Source organism: Seriola aureovittata, chromosome 5, assembly GCF_021018895.1.
Source record: "Seriola aureovittata isolate HTS-2021-v1 ecotype China chromosome 5, ASM2101889v1, whole genome shotgun sequence".
NCBI classification, from domain to species: Eukaryota; Metazoa; Chordata; class Actinopteri; order Carangiformes; family Carangidae; genus Seriola; species Seriola aureovittata.
Window position 1 is genome coordinate 27,219,976 of NC_079368.1, and position 19,923 is coordinate 27,239,898.

Consider the following 19,923-nt stretch of genomic DNA (forward strand, 5'->3'; position numbering starts at 1 on the left):
TTACGCAGGTCATGAAGGAGTCCACGGGTCTCTACAAAGACACACAGAAACGGCGTGTGAGCAGCAGCATTGTGTGTGTGTCCTCCTCAGGTTACCTCCCTCCAACAGATCCCTGTCTAAGTAGGAAAGGAAATAAATAAATTAGGGCTGAAATTTCCCTGTGACGACATCTGGCTTAGTCGGCTTGCTTGGTGTGCGTTTGTGCTGACTGATGACCCAAAGAGGAGAGAGAGAGAGAGAGAGAGAGAGAGAGAGAGAGAGAGAGAGAGAGAGAGAGAGAGAGAGAGAGAATGGGGCCACATCTGTGGGTGAGTGAAGATGACCCATAAGGGAATAGAAAATGCTACAGCAGCAAATCATATGCACAAACAACTCTTAGCTCAGTGAATTCAGTGCTTTCCACTTCATTCTTCCCTTTAAGGTGAGAGAGAGTGAAGGCTGAACAGGCTGATTCAAACCTCATGCTATCTAAATCTATTGTTTTCCTATATATCTAAACATATTATGTATTATATATAAATTTTCAAATGCACACCACAGTTTGTACGATATTCACCTTAATGACGTCATCAAGGTTATCTCAGATTGGACTTGAGAGGCATGAGGTGTGATGTTTGAAATAAGTGGGCATTTAGGGAAGCGGGGGAGAGCTATCCAGTTGCATTATGGGAAATGTAGGATCCAATGGATGTTTTTGGAGTTTAATTAATTAATTAATTAATTTATAGCCTTTTCATTCATGTTATGAACCAAGAAAAACACCAAAATGTAACGTAACCCCACATATTAATGTCGATATGGATAGTACACCTAAATAAACAGACACTAATGATTTAAAATCTTCTAGGTTGGTATTATTCACAGTTCAGTATATGCAGCATTACTGAGAAAGAGCTCTATCTTCTTGCTGCACCATCTGATATCAAGGGTTAACACGTGAGATACTACAGAGTGAGGGAAGTTGAGAAAAACAAGAGCACAGAACAGAAAACAGACGAGTCTTCCATGTCAGAAGCAGAGATGCAAGTACACCTCAAATGTAAAACAGAAACAGGCAGAGAAAGATACGTGAGGAGGGAAAAGGTGAGCTGAGAAACTGACACCCTGACACACACAGAGATAAAGAGACATGAGGGAGAAAGGGAGACGGGAGAAAGAGACAGTTTAAGGAAAGAGGGAGGAAAACAGGTCTCAGAGCTGACAAGGTTATCTTGCCATGTGTGCCAACAGCTCTCTCTGGAAAGGACCGGCTGTGTCTAAATGCCAACGCAGCCTGGAGCAGTGAGGACACGCATAGAATAAGATATGCAGTCAAGAGATATAAGAGGGGCACAGACTGAGACAGGGCAGCGGGGTTATTTACATCAGAGGACAACATTAAAACAACGGCACACACACTGATGTTAATCACACAGAGCAGATAGCCTAATTGAAACTCCAACACAAGTAACAAGTTACATGAAAGTTTTGTTAATATGAAGTACCTAAATAATTGTTGAATAAAGATTCATTTGTGATTCTTCAAGCTCTAAAACATGTAAAAATCCTATTTAAGACTCACTGCATTCATGTATTTTGTCCATTAATATATACTTATAATAACTGAATGACAAAATATATATGTACTACCTCTGCAGAGAGCACATACAGCGTGTTTCTTGGGCCCCTTCATCACCACAACTGCTGTTTTAGATTTCAAACTCAGAGCAGGTTCTCTACCACCACCTGCAGGAGTTACTGCAACTAAACACACAAACGCAAAAACCTACAGTGATGTGTTCTGATGCTAATGGATTATTGTGGTTTAGGGTTTGGTAATTACAGGATTGGCACTCGCAAAAGGGGAAAAAAAAGGGGTTTGTCGCATGGCTGGTTTGAATCATTTATGAAAAAAGTAAACGGATAATTTAAGTCTGAATGAAACTAATGGTTGAAATCAGTTATATCTACAGCCTCATCAGTGGGAAATCTACCCTTTAATCTGTGCTGTGTGATGATTGATGACTACTACGCCCCTCAACGTGAGTTTATAATTTCATTTATCTTTTTGGTGCTTATGTAACACGAACACTCCTATCTTCTGTATGTGCCAAACTAAAGGGCCTCTTTATCAGTAGAGTCAGGAGGTGAGAGAAAGATAACCACCGTGGGTCACATTCAATGTGATGCTCTGAATGTGCCCCCGGTAACAGAGGCCTCCTGTAACAAAAAAAAAGAAAAAATCCTGCTGTTTGAAATGAAGCTAGAAATGTGATTTAATATTGTCCCTTACAAGAGGTTAAAAAAAACAAAATAACCACAGAAACAAGGCAACACAAGGATGTGATATAACTGCTCCAAACTCCAAATTGTTGTGAAATATTCACCTTTTTAATTTAGAAACATCATAAACACAAAGTCAAACTACTTTATGTAAAACTGTAACTTCATTAAATACAGTTAACTGACCATACCATTATATATATAATGTATTCATTCATTCAGTTGACTATAAATATTGCAATCCTAAATGAGGCATTAAACTGCTATACTCTTGTTCACAATCACAAAAAGCTTAATATATAGTTTGTACTCCCACATTATGGTACAATCCAAAGAATAATGTCCTTTAAAAGAATATCTACATGATGCAGCAGAGTGAGAAGTCTCAGCAGGATTTACAAGTATAAGTTTCAATGTCCAAAAATAGTTTTCTTTTCTGTCACCTTTTCTCTCCTGTGATTTCACGGCAGCTGCATGAAGTTTACAGACAAGCATTAGAAACAAGAAGTTGCTTCAGACGAGTAAGTCTTGCAGCAAACTACTGCTTAAAAATGGTTTCTTATGTTGTTGTTGTCTGTGTTATGTCAAAGAGGCTCGGTTGTAACAGTACAAAAACCTTTGGCAGCCCAACCAAAATGGAAATTAGGACAATAAGTCAAAATTCAAAGCCACGTCACATTTATGTCAGATATCGTCTGAGGAGTGATATTACAAGGAGAAGAGTTTTCCACTGTGTGTATATGCCAGTATTTAAGTAAATCTTAGATTTGTATACGTTTGACCTGGAAGCCTCTGTACACTGCAGAATAAGGATGCCTGCTGATATCAAGTGGTCAGAAAACCTAAAGGACTGAAGTGAGGGGGTGGTGGGTGGTTTCAGGAGGTGGTTCAGGCATAGAGAGGCTGGTAGCCGCTCCTCCGGCTGCCACTTTTACAGGTGATCACACATACGCTCAGCATCCCAAAGAACTGCAACAAAAGTAAAGGTAATCATACACAAGCTCTTAAAATGTATTTTCTGAAGCAGTGTAAGGTTATGTGAACAAATTTGCACTGGAATGGAACTTTAACTGCCGTATTTGAGCAGGTTAGGATAGGATCAAGTATTTCACTCAATCAATGTGAGAGAACAAGAACTAGTAAGAAAGTAGCCTATGGGACAAGAAGGAGGACGTTCCTCTCAGATATCTTCCCCTTGTAAGGCCACATCTGAGTTTGGCTTTCTTAGAAAGATCACGTTGAAAAGCATAATCTAATAAGTTAAGTGTAGAGTAGCTGTCAACAGGACTATCATTGTTCTTTTACACGAGTGGATTCAAAGACAGATGATCCTTTATTTGATTCTCATTCAGCAGGACTTCAGCTTGTTTTCTACCTGTGACTAGCTCTAATGTACCAAACAACTACTGCTCAGTTATGAAATACACGCACCTGGAAGGTACAACAAAGCATATGGAGAAGTATAACATGTAGCCTTCAATTTCTCCAATAAGATACACCATCTGTTGCACTGACTGATGTGTATCTCCAATATCAGTTTACTCCACAGCTTACTACCACATATTTTGCATATTGTTGAAATGCTGCTTAAGCGTGTGTTGGGTCATGCTGACTGCACCCGTCTTTACCTTGATGATTGCGAAGCCCAGAATGACCAGCATGGCGTAACCCCACACATCCTGGAGGAGGCGCGTCAGCTTGGGCTCACAACCCTGAAATATACGCAGTGGGTAAACATATGTGCTGATCATACCTTGGCAATGTCTTCATTAAAATGTCTGTTAGATAATTAGGTTTTGCAGATTTTATTTTTTGAGTCAAAATAAAAATCATTCTGGTCTTCAAGTTGCAGCTGGAGAAGCAGTTAAAAGACCAAATAAACAGCTTACTATTCCCAACACAACAACAGCATAAGCATGTGTAACCACATGTGCACTGACACAGTATTTATGTCAAAAATAGCAAAGTGTGATTCTGTGTGATTTACCTCTACGTTAAGCAGGTCTGGTTGATCCAGTCGGCCAGTGCACTGCGCGGTGCTGTTCTTGCAGCAGGACACAGGCACTGTGTTGTTGTGGCTGGTATACCACGCTGTGCCGATCCAGTTGGTGTAATTTTTAACTCCGCAGCACTGCAACTGCACAGAGTCAAAGAGAGAATGGACAGGTGATGAAAAAGGAGGAAAACTAAAAAGAAAAAAATGATAAAAATGGAGGGAAATATAAAAGCTATATGAGAAACAGTTATACGAAATATCCACCTACCATTAATCTACATGAGTATAGTGAGTGCTTTATGGTACAGGAAGTAATTTAGGGATGTGTGAAGTCTTGTTTATTTTTTGACCTGCACACTCTCCATCAACCTGCTTTAACTCCTACTTCAGTGAGTAACTTCCTGCATGTTCCACAACGACATGTGACAGGCCCAGAGGTGTGAATCTGACGCAGCTAAGCAAGTCTGGTTGTTTGACAACGCAGTAGTGCTTTATGGACATCATTTTTATTTGTCTGTATTACTGAACTATAAACTATTGCAAAATGTTTTAAGTTTGTAATGGTCTTCACTTTACATTCATTTATACATTCTTGAATTAACACATAAGAGAGTTTATTTTATTATTTATATAAAATCAAAATAGAGTTTTTTTTTAGCTCTAATAACATTTATTGTTTCCATCTGGACAGTTATCAAAATAAATAATAATAAATACATCACAAACAAAATACAACGTATATTGTGTTTTAGCTGTTGCTGTTTTAAGATGGGTTTTCTTTTTTTCTTAAAAAGGCAAGAGAGTGAAAGACCGAGGGGGAGTAAAATGAAAGAACAAGAGAGGGAAATGAAAGCAAGCAAGCGAGAGAGAAAGCAAGTGAAGCAGAAGAGGAAAAAGTACAACTGAGAAAACAAAGCTAGACCATCTATTTATATACAGTAGACCACGACACTAACCTGTTGCTGCAGGTAGTCCACACCTTTGGTCTCAGTGCCCTGTCCATCATACTTTTCAAAGGTTCCATTCATAGAGCGCTCCAGATCTCCACTTATCTGAAACAAAAAAACCACACACAATGTATGCAGTCAGGTGCTTTTGCTAGTGTGCCAAAGCAGATTTACAATGACGGATATTAAATACCATATATCCTAATATACTTTACAGTTTGCAGCAAATATTGTGCGACAGAGAATATGTATCCGTGACTCACCTGGCCCTGGTAGATGAAGCTAAATACCAAAGCAGTTATTTCAGCGGCAAAGATCGCCATGATGATCAGGAAGAACTGGAGAGGAAGAAAATGGGAAGTTGTTAAGAAATGTATTGAATAAAATAGAAATGAAACGCGGTGAAAGGATGAACAAAAGTTCACAAATGAAACATCAAAGCTGACAACTAAAACTTTAACTGAAAAACTGTAAATGTTTGCAGTTGCATTTTCACCTTCAGACTTCAGATTCAAACAAACAAGGAAATGTCAAGGAACCGACTGAAGCACAAATTATAGCCTACACCTCACCTCTCTCTCTCACACACACACACACACACACACACACACACACACACACACACACACACACACACACACACACACACACACACACACACACACACACACACACACACACACACACACACACACACTTACAAAGCTGAGGCCGAATTTGGACTCTCTGATTGTGGAGCAGCATCCCAACAGCCCAAAAAGGAACATCACCACGCTGATGCCGATGATGATGGCTGCTGGTACAAGCGTGTACTTGTCCTGAATGAAACTGTCAAAGTTGTCATAGCTCTTGATCACATAGGCTCCAACGTAGGCCAACACCGCTCCTGCAGCCTGCGGGCAGGAGGAAAATCATAATGTGTTAGCGATATGGTTACCATGTGTGCATACAGATCAGAGTCAGTAAACGAATTATATGATTATAACATTAAGAGCAAATGCAAAGAATTTTTTTTTTTTTTTTTTTAAAACAGATCATTTGAAGACACTAGTTTTCTCATTTTCATGTATGTTTGTCAAAGTTTTTATTCTGGGAATAAACACAAACATAAGGATCCCACTGAGAATAACTGTTTAATTACACAACATTCTACAATAAGCACTAGCTACTGAGCTGAGAGCTAAATTATCCACTCTCTCCTAATTTTGACCATTTCTTCTCCAGTTATTTAAATCTGTGCTAAACAGAGTCAACAATCATAAAGTAATGGATCTGCAGCTTTTCCAGAAAAACCTCAATTGCATTTAACAAAGTACAGCAGAAAACAAACGCACAATCAAACAAGTGGAAGGATTGTCACATGATCTGTTTTTCTTTTTCCTCTCTTTGATGTAGTTGAAAGCGTCATGTTGATAATCTGTACACTGAATACTAGAGAAACTGAGAGGAAAGAGCAGTTTTTTAACCTTCCACTCAGTAATACTGATGTATGATATGAGTCAGTCATTTGGTCTTTTGTATGTGAACATGACGCAGTTAAAACACAGCAAGTTGAATAACATGAACTACACTGAATTATGACACTTCTCTAAAAACACTTCAAAGACTTTTAGACAGCTCAAAGGGATTTGTTCTAATATCATTATCTGATATGACCTCATGTGATGAAAACAAGCCGTAAGGTCACTGGTGGTCCATCCCTGTGGAGTCAGATGTGGATAAGGCATCAAGTCACACCATAATCATGACTTATGCTCAAGTCATGCTCCAGCAGTGAGCTCACCAGTCATAAGACTGCACATTTATGGGCCAATTGTGTGAAAACACAGTACAGACTGAACTTACAGTGACAATTTCAAGATGATTTATCATGTTATTGTAAAATGGCACCTTTGTTTATTCCGCTTTGTGTATCTGTTTAACTATCTGGTCCAAAAACTCAAAGGTTTTCGAGGGTCCATACTACAAAGACTTCAAGAACAGAGGCAACTGTTTCAGAAAAATGTGGCTTTTTATAGATTTATCTCATTATCAGCACTCCTGACTTCCTTTTGCCCTTTGACACTCAATGTGTCAATTCAAACGCCTGTTGGTGGAAAAAGCAGCTGCTGAGTGATGGAAGTTACATAAATAACACTTCGGAATCTAAACTGTAAATAAAATTACACTCAAATACAGCTTTTTGTGCAAATCCTGTTTGTACTGTTTATCCTGGTAGCACAGCGGGGATATGAGAATAAGAAAATATGTGATCAACTAAATTTCCAGTTGGAAAGTTCGAGGTAAAAAGACAACCCTTTATTACTCAGAATATTAATCAGAAATCCCCCTTGTGTGTGTGTCTGTGTATTTGTGTCATTTTCAGTATTACTTCCCCTCTAATGATATGAGTTATACATAGTGTGGACATGTTTGTTTGTATGTGAGAATGTGTGTTTTGTGCGGCCTAACAATCATTCATCCCTCAGTTCAGCCCCATGACTAACTTCTCTTAATCACTCCACAGTCACGGGATCCCTGTGGAATAGTCTGTCTAACACCCCCCCCCCCCCCCCGTGGCTCACCCCTAATCTTTCCAGAAACTCAGATCTTGTTCCTAAGAAGCAGCACAAAGACGCTTACACAACATATAGCGCCCATGCACGGTGCCACCTCTCTGGAATGTGAGAAACCTCTGGAGCGATGTTTCTTGGTCTGTGGCCATGATCTTAGCGGGTCCCTGCACTGCAAATGTTCTGTAACCGCACTGTACCTCGGACCAGGTTCAAGGGCCAGACATGATTTAAGTTTAGCCAACTGGGAAAGACAGCAGCCGTGACGTTTCTGCTCATGTGCTTCCAAACATTCAGAGCACAGCCTTTTAAAATTTTGATTTTCTCCCTAAATCACCCAATTTTCTTTTAGAAAAACACTTCTATTACGCAATTAGACACATTAACTGATTCATTTTAGAATACAAAGAAACCATGATTTATCACAGCACCATTACATCAGTTGTGAAGTGGATCATTTTATACACATCGTCAATAAAAACTCTACACAATATATTTGTTTATTAATATCTGCCATCTTTTGGAACTTTGGGATCTTTAAAAGACTTTATATAAACTTTTGTGGGTTTGTTCTGTGTTTAGCTGCATATAAATGTTTTCCTGAATACAGACCTGGCAGTGGGTCAGGCAGTGTGTAAAAGGATAAGCTGATATTTTGGTTGAACTATAATTTTTTTAAAACAATTTTCAACATCTCTCCCACATTCTGGTTACAGTTAATCTTGTTCAAAATGTGCAGTTTCTCATCATCTAACTCACACAACTGCTCAAGACTCTTGGCCTGATGAATCAGTGGAAAAATCAAAGATGGATCATCACTGTCTTGCTCCAATAAGTGGATTTGGTTTGTTTTAGTGCTTCACTGTTGGCCAAATAAAGTTGGCCCCACATTCTTCATAACCAGTCAACAGGCACGACACAACTGAGCTGCAGCTGTTAGGAGAAACAAGATACACCTGATGTGGGTGATCTTTTGAGTTATGTGGTTTACAAATCAGAGATCATCGCATTAAATTTTTGCTGCTTCACAAATAGAAACCTGCGTTAAATGTCACAGATCTTTGCCATATGACATACGTTGTGTGTAAAGCCTCGCTTAAAGGAAAGACTGGAGGAATGTAATAAACCCTATAAACATTAGAAAACAGACTCATTAAACAAACTCATATACTTGTTAGAGATGGGAAAATGGCAAGCGTTAAATGCAAAGGGGGAAGATAAAGCACTACATTGGGAAGAAAGAGAAGTTTAAAGTAAGGAAGTTAAAATAGTAAGGAAGTTAAAAAAAAATTTATGTGGATACTTGAATTGAAAAGATAAACCATGTCTGTGGTTTCCCTTCAAAATAAACACTCAGGGCAGTTTTATCTCACAATAATCTAATTACACAGACATCAGCACAGAAGTTTAGTTGGTCCCTTCAAAACCCATTTGCTCTGAGAGAGAGGACAACTGACGACTGTTTGCCAGCGAGGCCAAATGAGGAGAGACCTGGTGAATGATAAGCCAACAATATACAAATCCAAAGTTTACTTTGACAAAAAGCCAGAAATAAACTCTGGTCAGGAGTCAGTCATAAGTGGCCCACTAAATACATAGTGTCCATATACTGTAGGCCAGATTACAGTACGGGGACTGTAGACAAGCAGAAGTGTAAAAGAGATGGAGTATCTCTTCGGTCAGACTGGATGGGTGACCCAGTGAATCACTGTTCCCCTTAACTCTTCTGGGCACATTATTTAGAAACACTTACTAGGGTTTTAAAAACAAATAGTCCAAACGTGAACTACAGTGGGGAACAGTTCAAATGAGGAAGTACAGTATAGTAATAATACTACTGATATCAGGGCGGTTATCAAGTCACAACTCTGATTTGTAGAAACCTGAAAGAACACAGAGCTCACAGACACTACTACACAACAAATAACGATGGTTTAAAGTTAAAAAAAACAAAAAAAAAACAACAACAAACACATCTCGGCTCTCCTCTCTCTAGCTGTCAGTATAAATTAAAATGTTCGCAGGTGGAGAAATGGCACCATGACTCACCCAAAATATCAAGCTGAGGAAGAGGAGGATGGTCTTGGACGTGAAGATCCCGCAGTCCATGTTGTATGGCGGAAGTGAGGAGACTGAAGAAGAAACTATGGGGTCACTAAACTCCGGATTTTATTCTCGCAGAGCCGCCAAGTGTCTCCTGCCGTCGCTCGTTCGGTCACAAGTTCTCTCACTTTGTCCGGCTGCAGTGAATGTGATCACATGGTCACATGCTTTGGGGAGGAGAGCGATGTAAGAGAACAGGTCCAACAGCCCCTCAGCTACAGAGCTGCATCACATCACACGGCGCGCTCACGGAGGAGCGCGGAAAGCCCCGAAGACACGCACAAGAAAACAAAGGAGTCTAATAACGAAATAAAACAGAGGCTAATGTGTAAATTTGGAGAAACGTTTTCAATACAGAACAAAGAACACACTTTATTCTCGATTTGACACGCCTTAACACAACTTTTTAAAAAATAAAAGACGCGATGGCGCTCAGTCTTTTTTTTCGCCCTTTTCATAAGTTATTCATGACACAACTATTGTACCACAAACCTGCTGTATCTGTTCGTGTATCGGTATGATTGACTCGTGGCTGTTTTCACAGGATCACGATGAGAGCTCTCCTGCTCCTCAGCAGTTAGAAGCAATGACATGAATTATTCTGACATACAAATACTAGAGAGGCCTGGAGCAATAAATCACAGTGGGCTTGTATTGCTACAAAACAATGGTTCTATCAACGCTTCTTCAACAGGAGGGTTGGAAGTCTGAAGTGAATGTCTAAAATAGGCTTCATTTGGGTGATTTAATCCACTGACTCATTTAAGTGTGAGGGAGCACAACATCAGGTAACAGCTGCTCTTCTGACTGTGACACAGATAACAAATCCTCATAACTTTCAAACAACAGCAGCACATACTCTAAAAGGAGTCACTTATAAGTGCTGAATACTTTTCATTAAAAGTCCCTGTAGACAAACTACACAAACCACATGAAGTCCAAAACAGTTGCAGTACCTCTTTGCTTAAGGAAGTAAAAGTTTTGGTTGGATGGTTAGCGAGACAACATGTCGATTATGTTATCGAAAAGGCCCGTTTCTCTTCAGGAAGTTTCTCCGACTGGTCCAAATTCATCTGATCTTAGATGTCTGCTTCACCCTCTGTTCTCTGCTCCAGTGCATGTTAGACTGGATTTAAAGCTTTCTACAGTCATCACCAGCAGTTTTCTTTTAAGCTAAAATAACTACTTGTACAGACTTGCAATCAAAAAACAGAACTGTATTTTGATGAAATTCATTTTACTTTGTTGTAACACACATTGTGTGTTCGCGTGGGTTTGTATGTGTGTGTTTGTGTGTAACAGGAGGAGGCGCTATCAGTGCACTACAGAAGGCAGACTACATTTGCCAATCTTTTCCCCCCAGACACACATACTTTATCTGTGTGGTTCGAGCAGTTTATTCAAGTATTTTTGAAACAGTTAAGATTACTGATATTCCAGCTCATGTGTCTAATAATCATCTCCAGGTTAAAACAAATACTATCAAAGAGTAACTCAGATGTTGGACCACTTTTTAGGTTGATTTGTCCTGTTCAATGTCACGTAAATGCAAATCAAACCAATACAACAAACTCGGGTTTGTACTGTTGTTAAAGGTTTGTTCTCATCAACAATGATAATAGTTGTAAACACATCATCAAACAGACCTGGATATATAATAATATTAATGTGAGAATCACAAAAAAATACAGATTTTTCATCAATGAATCATATCTACTGTATATGAATATACCTGTCAACAATGTAAAAGAAAACAAAATGGTTACAAATAAGATAAGTTGTATTTTATGTTTGAAATCTGACTGAACTTCATACTTCAAATAGTCTGCAACGCTATACTAACCTACACTACTGTACATGTTTGTGCTGTTCATCAATCTAAAGCGATATTGTTAAGGAAATGCAATCAGAGGAATATTCAGTGTCGTATGATATACTACTTCACTGATTCCTTTGCACTTACTTTAATTAATCTATTTATATGCAGAGGACGCAGCAGGTTAAAAGCTTGGAATGGAATTATTGCATTTCTTTATGGCATCACGTCCCAGATCAAGTGATTAAACTGGTTGTCAAACCATGGATCATCGCTTTAATAAGAAAGACTCTTGTTTTAAATGTACAGACATGCACACTAATGTGAATGCACCTCACACTGGTTGTTTCATAAAAAGCCTAAAGTTCAAAAAGACCCGGGAAATTAATCTTGAATTCGTTTCTCTTGCTGCCCCTCCTCACAGGCTGATAACTCTTACTCTGGCTGAGGTCCCGCTCCCTCCACACAGAAACATACAGTAGCCTACAGTAATATTTTCAGTAGATAAATATGATGATATAAAACTTAATTTTGGTTATCTAACTTTTTTCACTTCACGCTTTCATTAAAACTGTCCTTGCTACTGAATTTCAGGAACTTATATCTATGTTGAGGTCACTCTGTCATGGGTCTGCAGGGCAACTGTGTTTCTTTGGTCATATTAAGTTGAATTTAATTAGTAAAAACAGATGAAATAAAACTAAATTTTGCAGCCAGTGTACCAAACACATTACTATTTAACCATATTTAATTCTAAAAGTCTGCACTTGATTGGTTAGAGGGTGTAACCTTGTTAAAATGTTCAAAATACATGCCTCAAATTAGACTTTACAACAGCCAACTTGTAATTGCACAAAAAGCCTTTATCAAATCCCTGAATGAAAATATAGATATAGACAGTAGAGAGCATGCTCATTCTTATGATGTGCTTTTTATATGGATATTCAACATTTGACACTGAATTTTTCCAGAATAATCCAGCTGGAGAAAACACAAACTTTATCAGGTTTGAGTGGGAGAGAAGAGGCGCGCTGTGGTGGCGGGTCTCACTCTACACGGTTCTCATCAGGGCTTTATCAACCCTGAACCCGTCAAGAGGGCAAGCAGAGATATCACTCTGTCCTCGTCTCTGAGAAACCTCACTCATCTGATCCCAGCAGTGGTGCTATTACAATGTCTTCTGCGCTGATTGCTTTGCCCTCAGCGGCTCCGGCCAAATCTCCAAAGAAGAGAGCCAAGTCTCAGAGGAAGAAGACAGGTCCCACAGTGTCAGACCTGATACTGAGGGCCATGTCTGCATCCACAGAGCGCGGTGGCACATCCCTGGCAGCCCTGAAGAAGTCTCTAAAGGCCGGAGGATACGACGTGGTGAAGAACAAAGCCAGAATACTCATCGCCATCAGACGCTTGTTGGCCAACAAATCCCTGGTCCAGACCAAAGGCACCGGGGCCTCCGGCTCCTTCAAGCTGAACAAGAAGCCGCCCACACCTCGAAAGAAGAAGGTGGTGAAAAAGAAGAAGCCGGTGAAAAAGGTAAAGAAGACCAGAGCCAAGAAAGCAGCCGCAGGTGGCACTCCAGCAGCCAAGAAGTCACCTAAGAAGAAGAGGAAGGCAAAGAGTCCTAAGAAAGCCAAGAGGCCCGCGGCAGCCAGGAAGCCCAAGAAGGCGAAGAGTCCCAAGAAGGCAAAGCGCAAGGTCACCAAGTCAACCAGGACCAGGGCTGCTGCCAAGAAGTGAACTTCTCCCTCTGAACACTGAATGCCGAACAAAAGTGTTTCTAGTGGCATTTAACTCTTGTGTGGACTAAACTTCTGCATTCATTCCAAGAACTTGAGTTTGCTTGAGCTATTTTACAGCTTTTCTATAGTAGAAAATACTGAACCTGCTGTGAACCTTTTCTTACCACAATCTGCTGTGGCCTGCAATGAATTGAATCGCTGTTGTTGGAAATAATAAACCTATTACTTTTTTTTTTAATTTACAGAGCGTGATGTGTGGTTTTGTCAGTTTTGAACAACAATGACAAACTGGATATAGAACAGATTATGTGTTTTCTCTGTCTGTGCAGAAACAGCTTACGGCTGACAACATCAATCTGAGAAAACGAAACTTAATTGAGCCTTTACTGTTGTCAGGTATACATCATGTCTCAGTAGATGTTTACATTTATGACTAAGTGTACTATTTACTTCTGAATATCACTTTGTCATTCAGTACCACTGAGTTCACTGTCGTGGAAAAAGGAAGTGTTCTGTGGTCTTTAACGGGGAAAGAGTTTTCTGTTTTGGCGCGCAGGATGTTTTGGAGTGGCGCATTTACGCACCATTACGCACGGGGACCGTGAAGTCCAGCCCAGTGTATTTACGCAGATGTTATCACCACATACAAAATGAGTTTCTTGTGAATTGGCAGACGGCACAAACAGCGATTGTAGTCCCACATTAGCCGGAAAAAAAACACGTTTCTGCGTCCGTCTTTGAAAACTGTCGCACATCTCTGTCATGATAGCCTACAACTCTTGCCACGAACAGACAGTAAGAGCTAGAAAGAACTTGTTGAAAAGTAACTTTGATGACAAACTATATACCACCGCTTGTAAGGTGTTTGCTTGTTTGTTTTTATCGAAGATTGGTGTCTGCAGAGCACCAGCTGCTTGCAAAGCGCAGCTGATCATCACTGACAACAGTAAGTCTGAACGGGCGTGGCAACCCGGGTTCGTTGAGACTCCCCTTATCTCCAGCGGGAAAAAACATGACATCGTTTCAGTACGGCTGATGTGATAGTGAAGTCCGCCTGGTGAATACAGGAATATCATTCTCATCCAAGATCATGATGGGATTTAAAAAGCAGATGAAATGATCTCTATTATAGAGAAATAACGGCGGACGGCGTTTGGATTTCAACTAATGCTGAGTCAGGTCAATGTAAAAACTATGACAAAAGGCTATGATCCATATTCGTACACAAGCCTTTAGGTTCGATAAGCTGAAGCGGTGAGGCCCTGAACCCAAAAGGTGAAAGCACTTCATACCTTGTGCGGTGACTCGCACAGCTGCAGAGTTCATGAGCTGTATGGCTCCGTGTTGCCATCTAGTGGCCGGATCCGGGAACAGTTACTTCACTGAGAGGTAGTGAAAGACAGTTGGCTGGGACCACAGGTCAGTTTTTGTTTAATTTAACAAGTCGAATGACGTTTCTGTAAAATGATGTTCTGCTCAAAATGAACATGGCGTTTTACATATAAACTGAAATACAAAGAAGCCACAATGGGAATTGAAAATTGTGTTTCGACGATAATTCATAGAAAATGACAAATATTCATATAATCTAGCCAAGATTTGGTTAGTCTATTTATTACAAAATTCAATTGAATCGAATTGAAAAAGTTAGCTCTGAAAAAAAATCATGAGCAAAGTAGTAACATAACAAAACAGTATGTAGTAAAACAGAGGTATTTGGCATTAATTAACAATACATCAAATACATAAAAGTTTTTAAAAACATAATCTTATACATTTGTTATTTTTGTTCTGGTATTCATGATATGAAGTAATTTTACACCAGTAATTAAGCAACTTGAAAGATAAACCATGTGTTTTTCTTTATGATGTAGGTAAGCTTGAATGTGGGGAAGTTTATACTGTGTGTCCTATCACCTGTGAGCGTGTTAGTGTTCCTGTTTGTGTGCTGATGGGAAGCACATAGAGATAATATGAGATCATTTATGATGTAATGAGTAATCTGCTGCTACATATTAACCTAAAATAAACAATGTGAAAAAAAATGGTAAATTCCCTATAGGTGGTATAAGACATACATTCACATTGTTTCTCATATTGTCAGAAATCTATTTCATTCACTGCAATGCAGCAGGTTACTGCTACATACATTGTTTCACATTTTTAAACACTGGATTTTTGCCAGACATTTAAGCTTAAGTCTGACTGCTGGGTATGTGACTCTCAAGGCATTCCCATTGACATGCACTCACGAGACACAGATCGTGCAAACACAGCAACTTCCTTTCAATAGATCTTGTTAACAAATCTGCTTTCTGTTCCTTTTGATAAGAGGAAGTCTGCTGATAATTTTAAGTTGACCATAAGAGTAAAAAATAAAACTGTGAAACAAAACATCTCTAACCCTCTGCAGTGTACCTGGTTCCTTTAAACCCTGGTTTATTGGGTTTAGATTAAATTTGAGATCTAGTGTTCCTTTTCTTTTTTTCTAACCTACCCTGTCTTTTGTGGAATAAATAAAGAGATTGATTACACCTAAAATAACCAAACTCTTCCAGTGTCGTACGTTTAGGAAAGTCCTCATGATTTGTGCATATTACTCCTTTCATTTTACACAGTTCATTTCAGCACTGTGCTTTTATAACCCAAGCCTATTTCAACTGTAAAGAATTTTTCCATTTTTGTCTCATTGTTTATTTTGGGTTAATATGTAGCAACAGATTAATCATTCATCACATTACATGGCATTTACTGACTGAGAAAATCACATCTTTCATTTATTTGAATAAGATAGCATTAATGACTGCAATGACAGGATATAAATCACAGTATATGGCTTAACAAAACATCTCCTGCTGTAGGTTTTATGATATTGCAAAGGTTATATTATACCGTTTATTTTTCTGTGATAGAAAATAATCTTAGACATAACTAAGGAAGAGTATTCAGGTTAAACTCTTGGATCATAGAATTGTTTTTTCTGTTACTAAGTAGCCTACAGAATATTTGGAACATAAAAAAATGCAGACTTGCAAATGAAAGCAAGACTGTATCCACCCCCACAAGTTGTTAAACAAGATCTTCCTGCTAGTCATATGATAAACTGCAAAATAAAAGGAGGAACTTGGCTTAGATGATATACAGTATTGAACTGTCTTAGCACTCATTTTGGACACAGTCAGCATGAAGTCAGCAGTGACTCTCCTGGCTCTCTCTCTCCTTCATGTCTGCTCTCCTGTCCCAATCAGCCGCCCAACCAATGGGCTCAGGCAATGTCGTACCTCCACCAACGTCTCCATCACAGCACTGGAGGTGCTGCCAGGTGGAGGCTGGGACAACCTCCGGAACATGGATATGGGCCGAGTTATGAACCTCAGCTACTTCCAGTGCCAGACCACTGAGGACGGGGTCTACCTGATCCCAGACGAGGTCTTTGTCATTCCCCACAAAGAGACGGGTGTGGAGACCAACTCAGAGATAATCGACTCCTGGCTGGAGCAGAAAAGCTCTATAGCGCACAGCATAAATGCAGACATATCTTTCTTCTCTGTGCTGAATGGCAAATTTTCTATTGAGAACAAGAGGATGAAAACCCATCAGGTCAAAGACTCTTCAACTACAGCCAGAGTGCAGGTACGATTTAACTTTGCTTTGGTTTACATGTATAAAATAAAAAAAGCAGTAAACATAAAAAGCAGTTTGTTGATCAAGAACTAAAATCATCTCTATCTTTTTTGTTTAAGCCTTCTCTACTTTGGATTGCTTATAAATCAGTTCTATGTTCAGTTCTGGTCTATTTAACAGAGGTGGTGTGGATTAAAAACACCTATAAATGTACCTGCGTCAGTCAGAAGGCTATTTCCCATCTGCAGTCACTGGACAGATGTGACAAAGCAAATAAAATGTTTTTTTGTTTTTTTTTAAAAAAACAACATAACATCAATTGTGTTGTACTATTTTCTTTCAAAGGTCCGAAACTTCATCTACACAGTTAAGGCTTATCCAGACTTCACTCTGGACACACGCTTTGCTCAAAAAGCCAAAGAGATAGCTGATGCCATCGAAAACAACCAGACGAGGAACGCAGACTACCTCTCAGAAAGGATGGTTTTGGACTATGGAACTCATGTTATCACTAGCGTCGATGCTGGGGCGTCTTTGGTTCAGGAAGACTACCTCCGGTCTACATATGTGTCAGACAGTGCGTCACAAGGTTCTTCTGTCACATCTCAGGCTGGCCTCAACTTTTTTGACAAACTCAAGTTCGACATAAGCAGTCAAACTACCCAACAAAGCTCATCACTTCAAACATATCAGTCCAACATTCAGTACTCTCTCATTCAAAGCCATGGTGGCGGCACACCTTTCTATCCTGGCATCACTCTGCAGAAGTGGCAGGAAAGTACCAAAAACAACCTGGTTGCTATTGATCGCTCAGGATTTCCTCTTCCCTACTTCATAAACACAAACACCATTTCTGATCTGCCACAGCCTACAGTTGACAAAGTGGCTCTTAGAGTGAATCAAGCCATAGAGCGTTACTACAAGGTCAACACCCGCCCTGGCTGTGTCGATATCGGCTCCAAGAACTTTAACTTCCAGGCCAACGTTGATGATAGTTCCTGTGAGGGCCCTGCTACAAACCTCAGTTTTGGTGGTGTCTACCAAATGTGTGTGCAACTGAGCCCAGATGCAGGTCCACTTTGTGATGCCCTGGCCCAGAAAAACCCTGATACAGGAGAGTTCTCCTGTCGTTCACCTTACTCCCCAACGTTACTGAGATCAGAAGTGAGACAACAGGGTTACAACGTGCACCATTGTTATGAGCAAAGCTATGCCTGTGGATTTTTGTGGTTGAAGACTTGTCATAAATCAGATTGTCAGGATATGTACCATGTTCGCTCCGCCCGCATCAACACCTACTGGTGCTCTGTAAACGGAAAGGCCCCGGACAACACAGGGTATCTGTTTGGAGGCATATACAGCCCCTCTCTCCTGAACCCCCTCACCAGAGCCAAAAGCTGCCCACAAAGCTTCATTTCAGTCAAGTTTCTGTCGGATGGCCAAATGATCTGTGTGAGTAACGACTATGAATCCGGCACCAGATACGCAGTACCATTCGGAGGCCTTTTCAGCTGTCAGTCAAGCAACCCGCTGGCAGGAGGCCAACGTCGCTGCCCTCCAAAGTTCAGTCAGCACCTTGCTACGGTGAGCGATGGCTGTGAAATTCTTTACTGTGTGCAGTCAGGACTGTTCACAGGTGGGCAGCTGCTGCCAGTCCATCTGCCTCCTTTCACGAAACCTCCACTTGTCACCATGCAAGTCACCAACACTGTAATGGTGATGACTGAAGGAGAAATGAGCTGGGTTAGAGTGGGGCAGACCAAGGCGTGGAAACTTGCAAAACCAGAGGAAATCAAAGAAATTGCACGCAAGCTTAACCCAGAATTGAGCCAGATGTCTGGTGGAGAAAAGGCAGGCATAGCCTTTGGGGTGATGGGTATGATGGTGCTGGTCGTCATCGGGACAGTACTCCTGGTGAAGAGACGGAGAAGACTGCCTGGGTTTACGATGACTAGAGGCTATGAGGAAATACGTGGAGAGGTTGGGCAAGATGAAGGAGAGACGGAGACACTGCAAGATGAGGCTTGAGAAAAACACACATTCGAGGCTTGGCGCCCAGAAGCAGGTTAATCTAATGTGACAGATTTTATTTTCAGATTTCCTGTTGATTGTCACCTCAGATATCTCTTTTACATATCTTACGGGAGTGGAAGATTTTCACATTTAAGTAAAAAGATAGTAAATGTAATAGTTCTAATAGATTGTGTGTGATAGCATGATATACACTTTAAGCTGTTATTTAGCATTGGTTAACTTTGCCTTTTTGCATTTACTAACTTCAGACAATATCATTGGAAACATTACTGCCTTTCAGATCTGCCTTTCAGATTACCTATGGCAAACTGAAAACAGAGCAGAAGTGATTTCCAAAGGCCATCGTGAACCAATACTGCCCCCACGAGGCCAAGATGCACAATGCCAGTGCAGTAGTATACAAATATGTTCATCCCCCATTACAGAATTTGAATACTTTTTATGACTTTGTTTGAATGTATCATTCAAAAATCAAATTAACAATTAATATTTTTACAGATATTTTTTAAATAAGAGAAGCATTAGATGTCAGATTTATTTTTGTGCAGTATTTCTTAAATGTATGTCAATTAAACTGTTCTGCAGTGCGCTTAAGTATTAATTAAAGGCATTTAAAACAATTTCACGGATCTGTGTCTTCATTTTTATATTGTACCTATGCCTGGTATGTCTCTGGTCGTGTAAAACTTCAGAAATGTCTGAAATTCTCAACAAAAAAAAAATACCTTGGTAAGTGGTCACTTGCACAATGTAATTGGCCTGTCAAAAGGTCTGTATAAGATTTGATATGTGGATAAGATTTCTAAATGTGTAAATATGCTAAGTATAGTGTTAATGTTAATACAAACAC

At 39.8% G+C, this 19,923-nt stretch overlaps 3 protein-coding genes across 3 annotated transcripts; 2 read left to right on the top strand and 1 right to left on the bottom strand.

Moving 5' to 3' along the window:
- Positions 1-2,348: 2,348 nt before the first annotated feature.
- tspan36 (tetraspanin 36) lies at positions 2,349-10,057 on the bottom strand. Its single transcript, XM_056375303.1, has 7 exons — positions 9,807-10,057; positions 5,907-6,098; positions 5,469-5,543; positions 5,215-5,310; positions 4,250-4,399; positions 3,891-3,974; positions 2,349-3,231 (listed from the first exon to the last, which is right to left on the bottom strand). The coding sequence occupies exons 1-7, from the start codon at positions 9,864-9,866 to the stop codon at positions 3,151-3,153; spliced, it is 738 nt and encodes a 245-aa protein (XP_056231278.1). The 5' UTR covers positions 9,867-10,057; the 3' UTR covers positions 2,349-3,150.
- Positions 10,058-12,777: 2,720 nt separating this feature from the next.
- LOC130169665 (protamine-like protein) lies at positions 12,778-13,653 on the top strand. Its single transcript, XM_056376569.1, has one exon. The coding sequence runs from the start codon at positions 12,850-12,852 to the stop codon at positions 13,411-13,413; it is 564 nt and encodes a 187-aa protein (XP_056232544.1). The 5' UTR covers positions 12,778-12,849; the 3' UTR covers positions 13,414-13,653.
- Positions 13,654-16,561: 2,908 nt separating this feature from the next.
- Positions 16,562-19,693, top strand: mpeg1.1 (macrophage expressed 1, tandem duplicate 1). The gene is made up of 2 exons (XM_056377515.1): positions 16,562-17,048; positions 17,385-19,693. The coding sequence occupies exons 1-2, from the start codon at positions 16,599-16,601 to the stop codon at positions 19,065-19,067; spliced, it is 2,133 nt and encodes a 710-aa protein (XP_056233490.1). The 5' UTR covers positions 16,562-16,598; the 3' UTR covers positions 19,068-19,693.
- The last annotated feature ends 230 nt before the right edge of the window (positions 19,694-19,923 follow it).

Excerpts from the sequence above, each read along its gene's own strand:
- tspan36 (XM_056375303.1), bottom strand. The coding sequence starts at position 9,866 with ATGGACTGCGGGATCTTCACGTCCAAGACCATCCTCCTCTTCCTCAGC. Across the intron at positions 6,099-9,806 it reads TCCTCAGCTTGATATTTTGG|GCTGCAGGAGCGGTGTTGGC; the intron begins GTGAGTCATGGT and ends TCCTGCCCGCAG. Across the intron at positions 4,400-5,214 it reads TGGACTACCTGCAGCAACAG|TTGCAGTGCTGCGGAGTTAA; the intron begins GTTAGTGTCGTG and ends GACTCTGTGCAG.
- LOC130169665 (XM_056376569.1), top strand. The coding sequence starts at position 12,850 with ATGTCTTCTGCGCTGATTGCTTTGCCCTCAGCGGCTCCGGCCAAATCT.
- mpeg1.1 (XM_056377515.1), top strand. The coding sequence starts at position 16,599 with ATGAAGTCAGCAGTGACTCTCCTGGCTCTCTCTCTCCTTCATGTCTGC. Across the intron at positions 17,049-17,384 it reads CAACTACAGCCAGAGTGCAG|GTCCGAAACTTCATCTACAC; the intron begins GTACGATTTAAC and ends TTTCTTTCAAAG.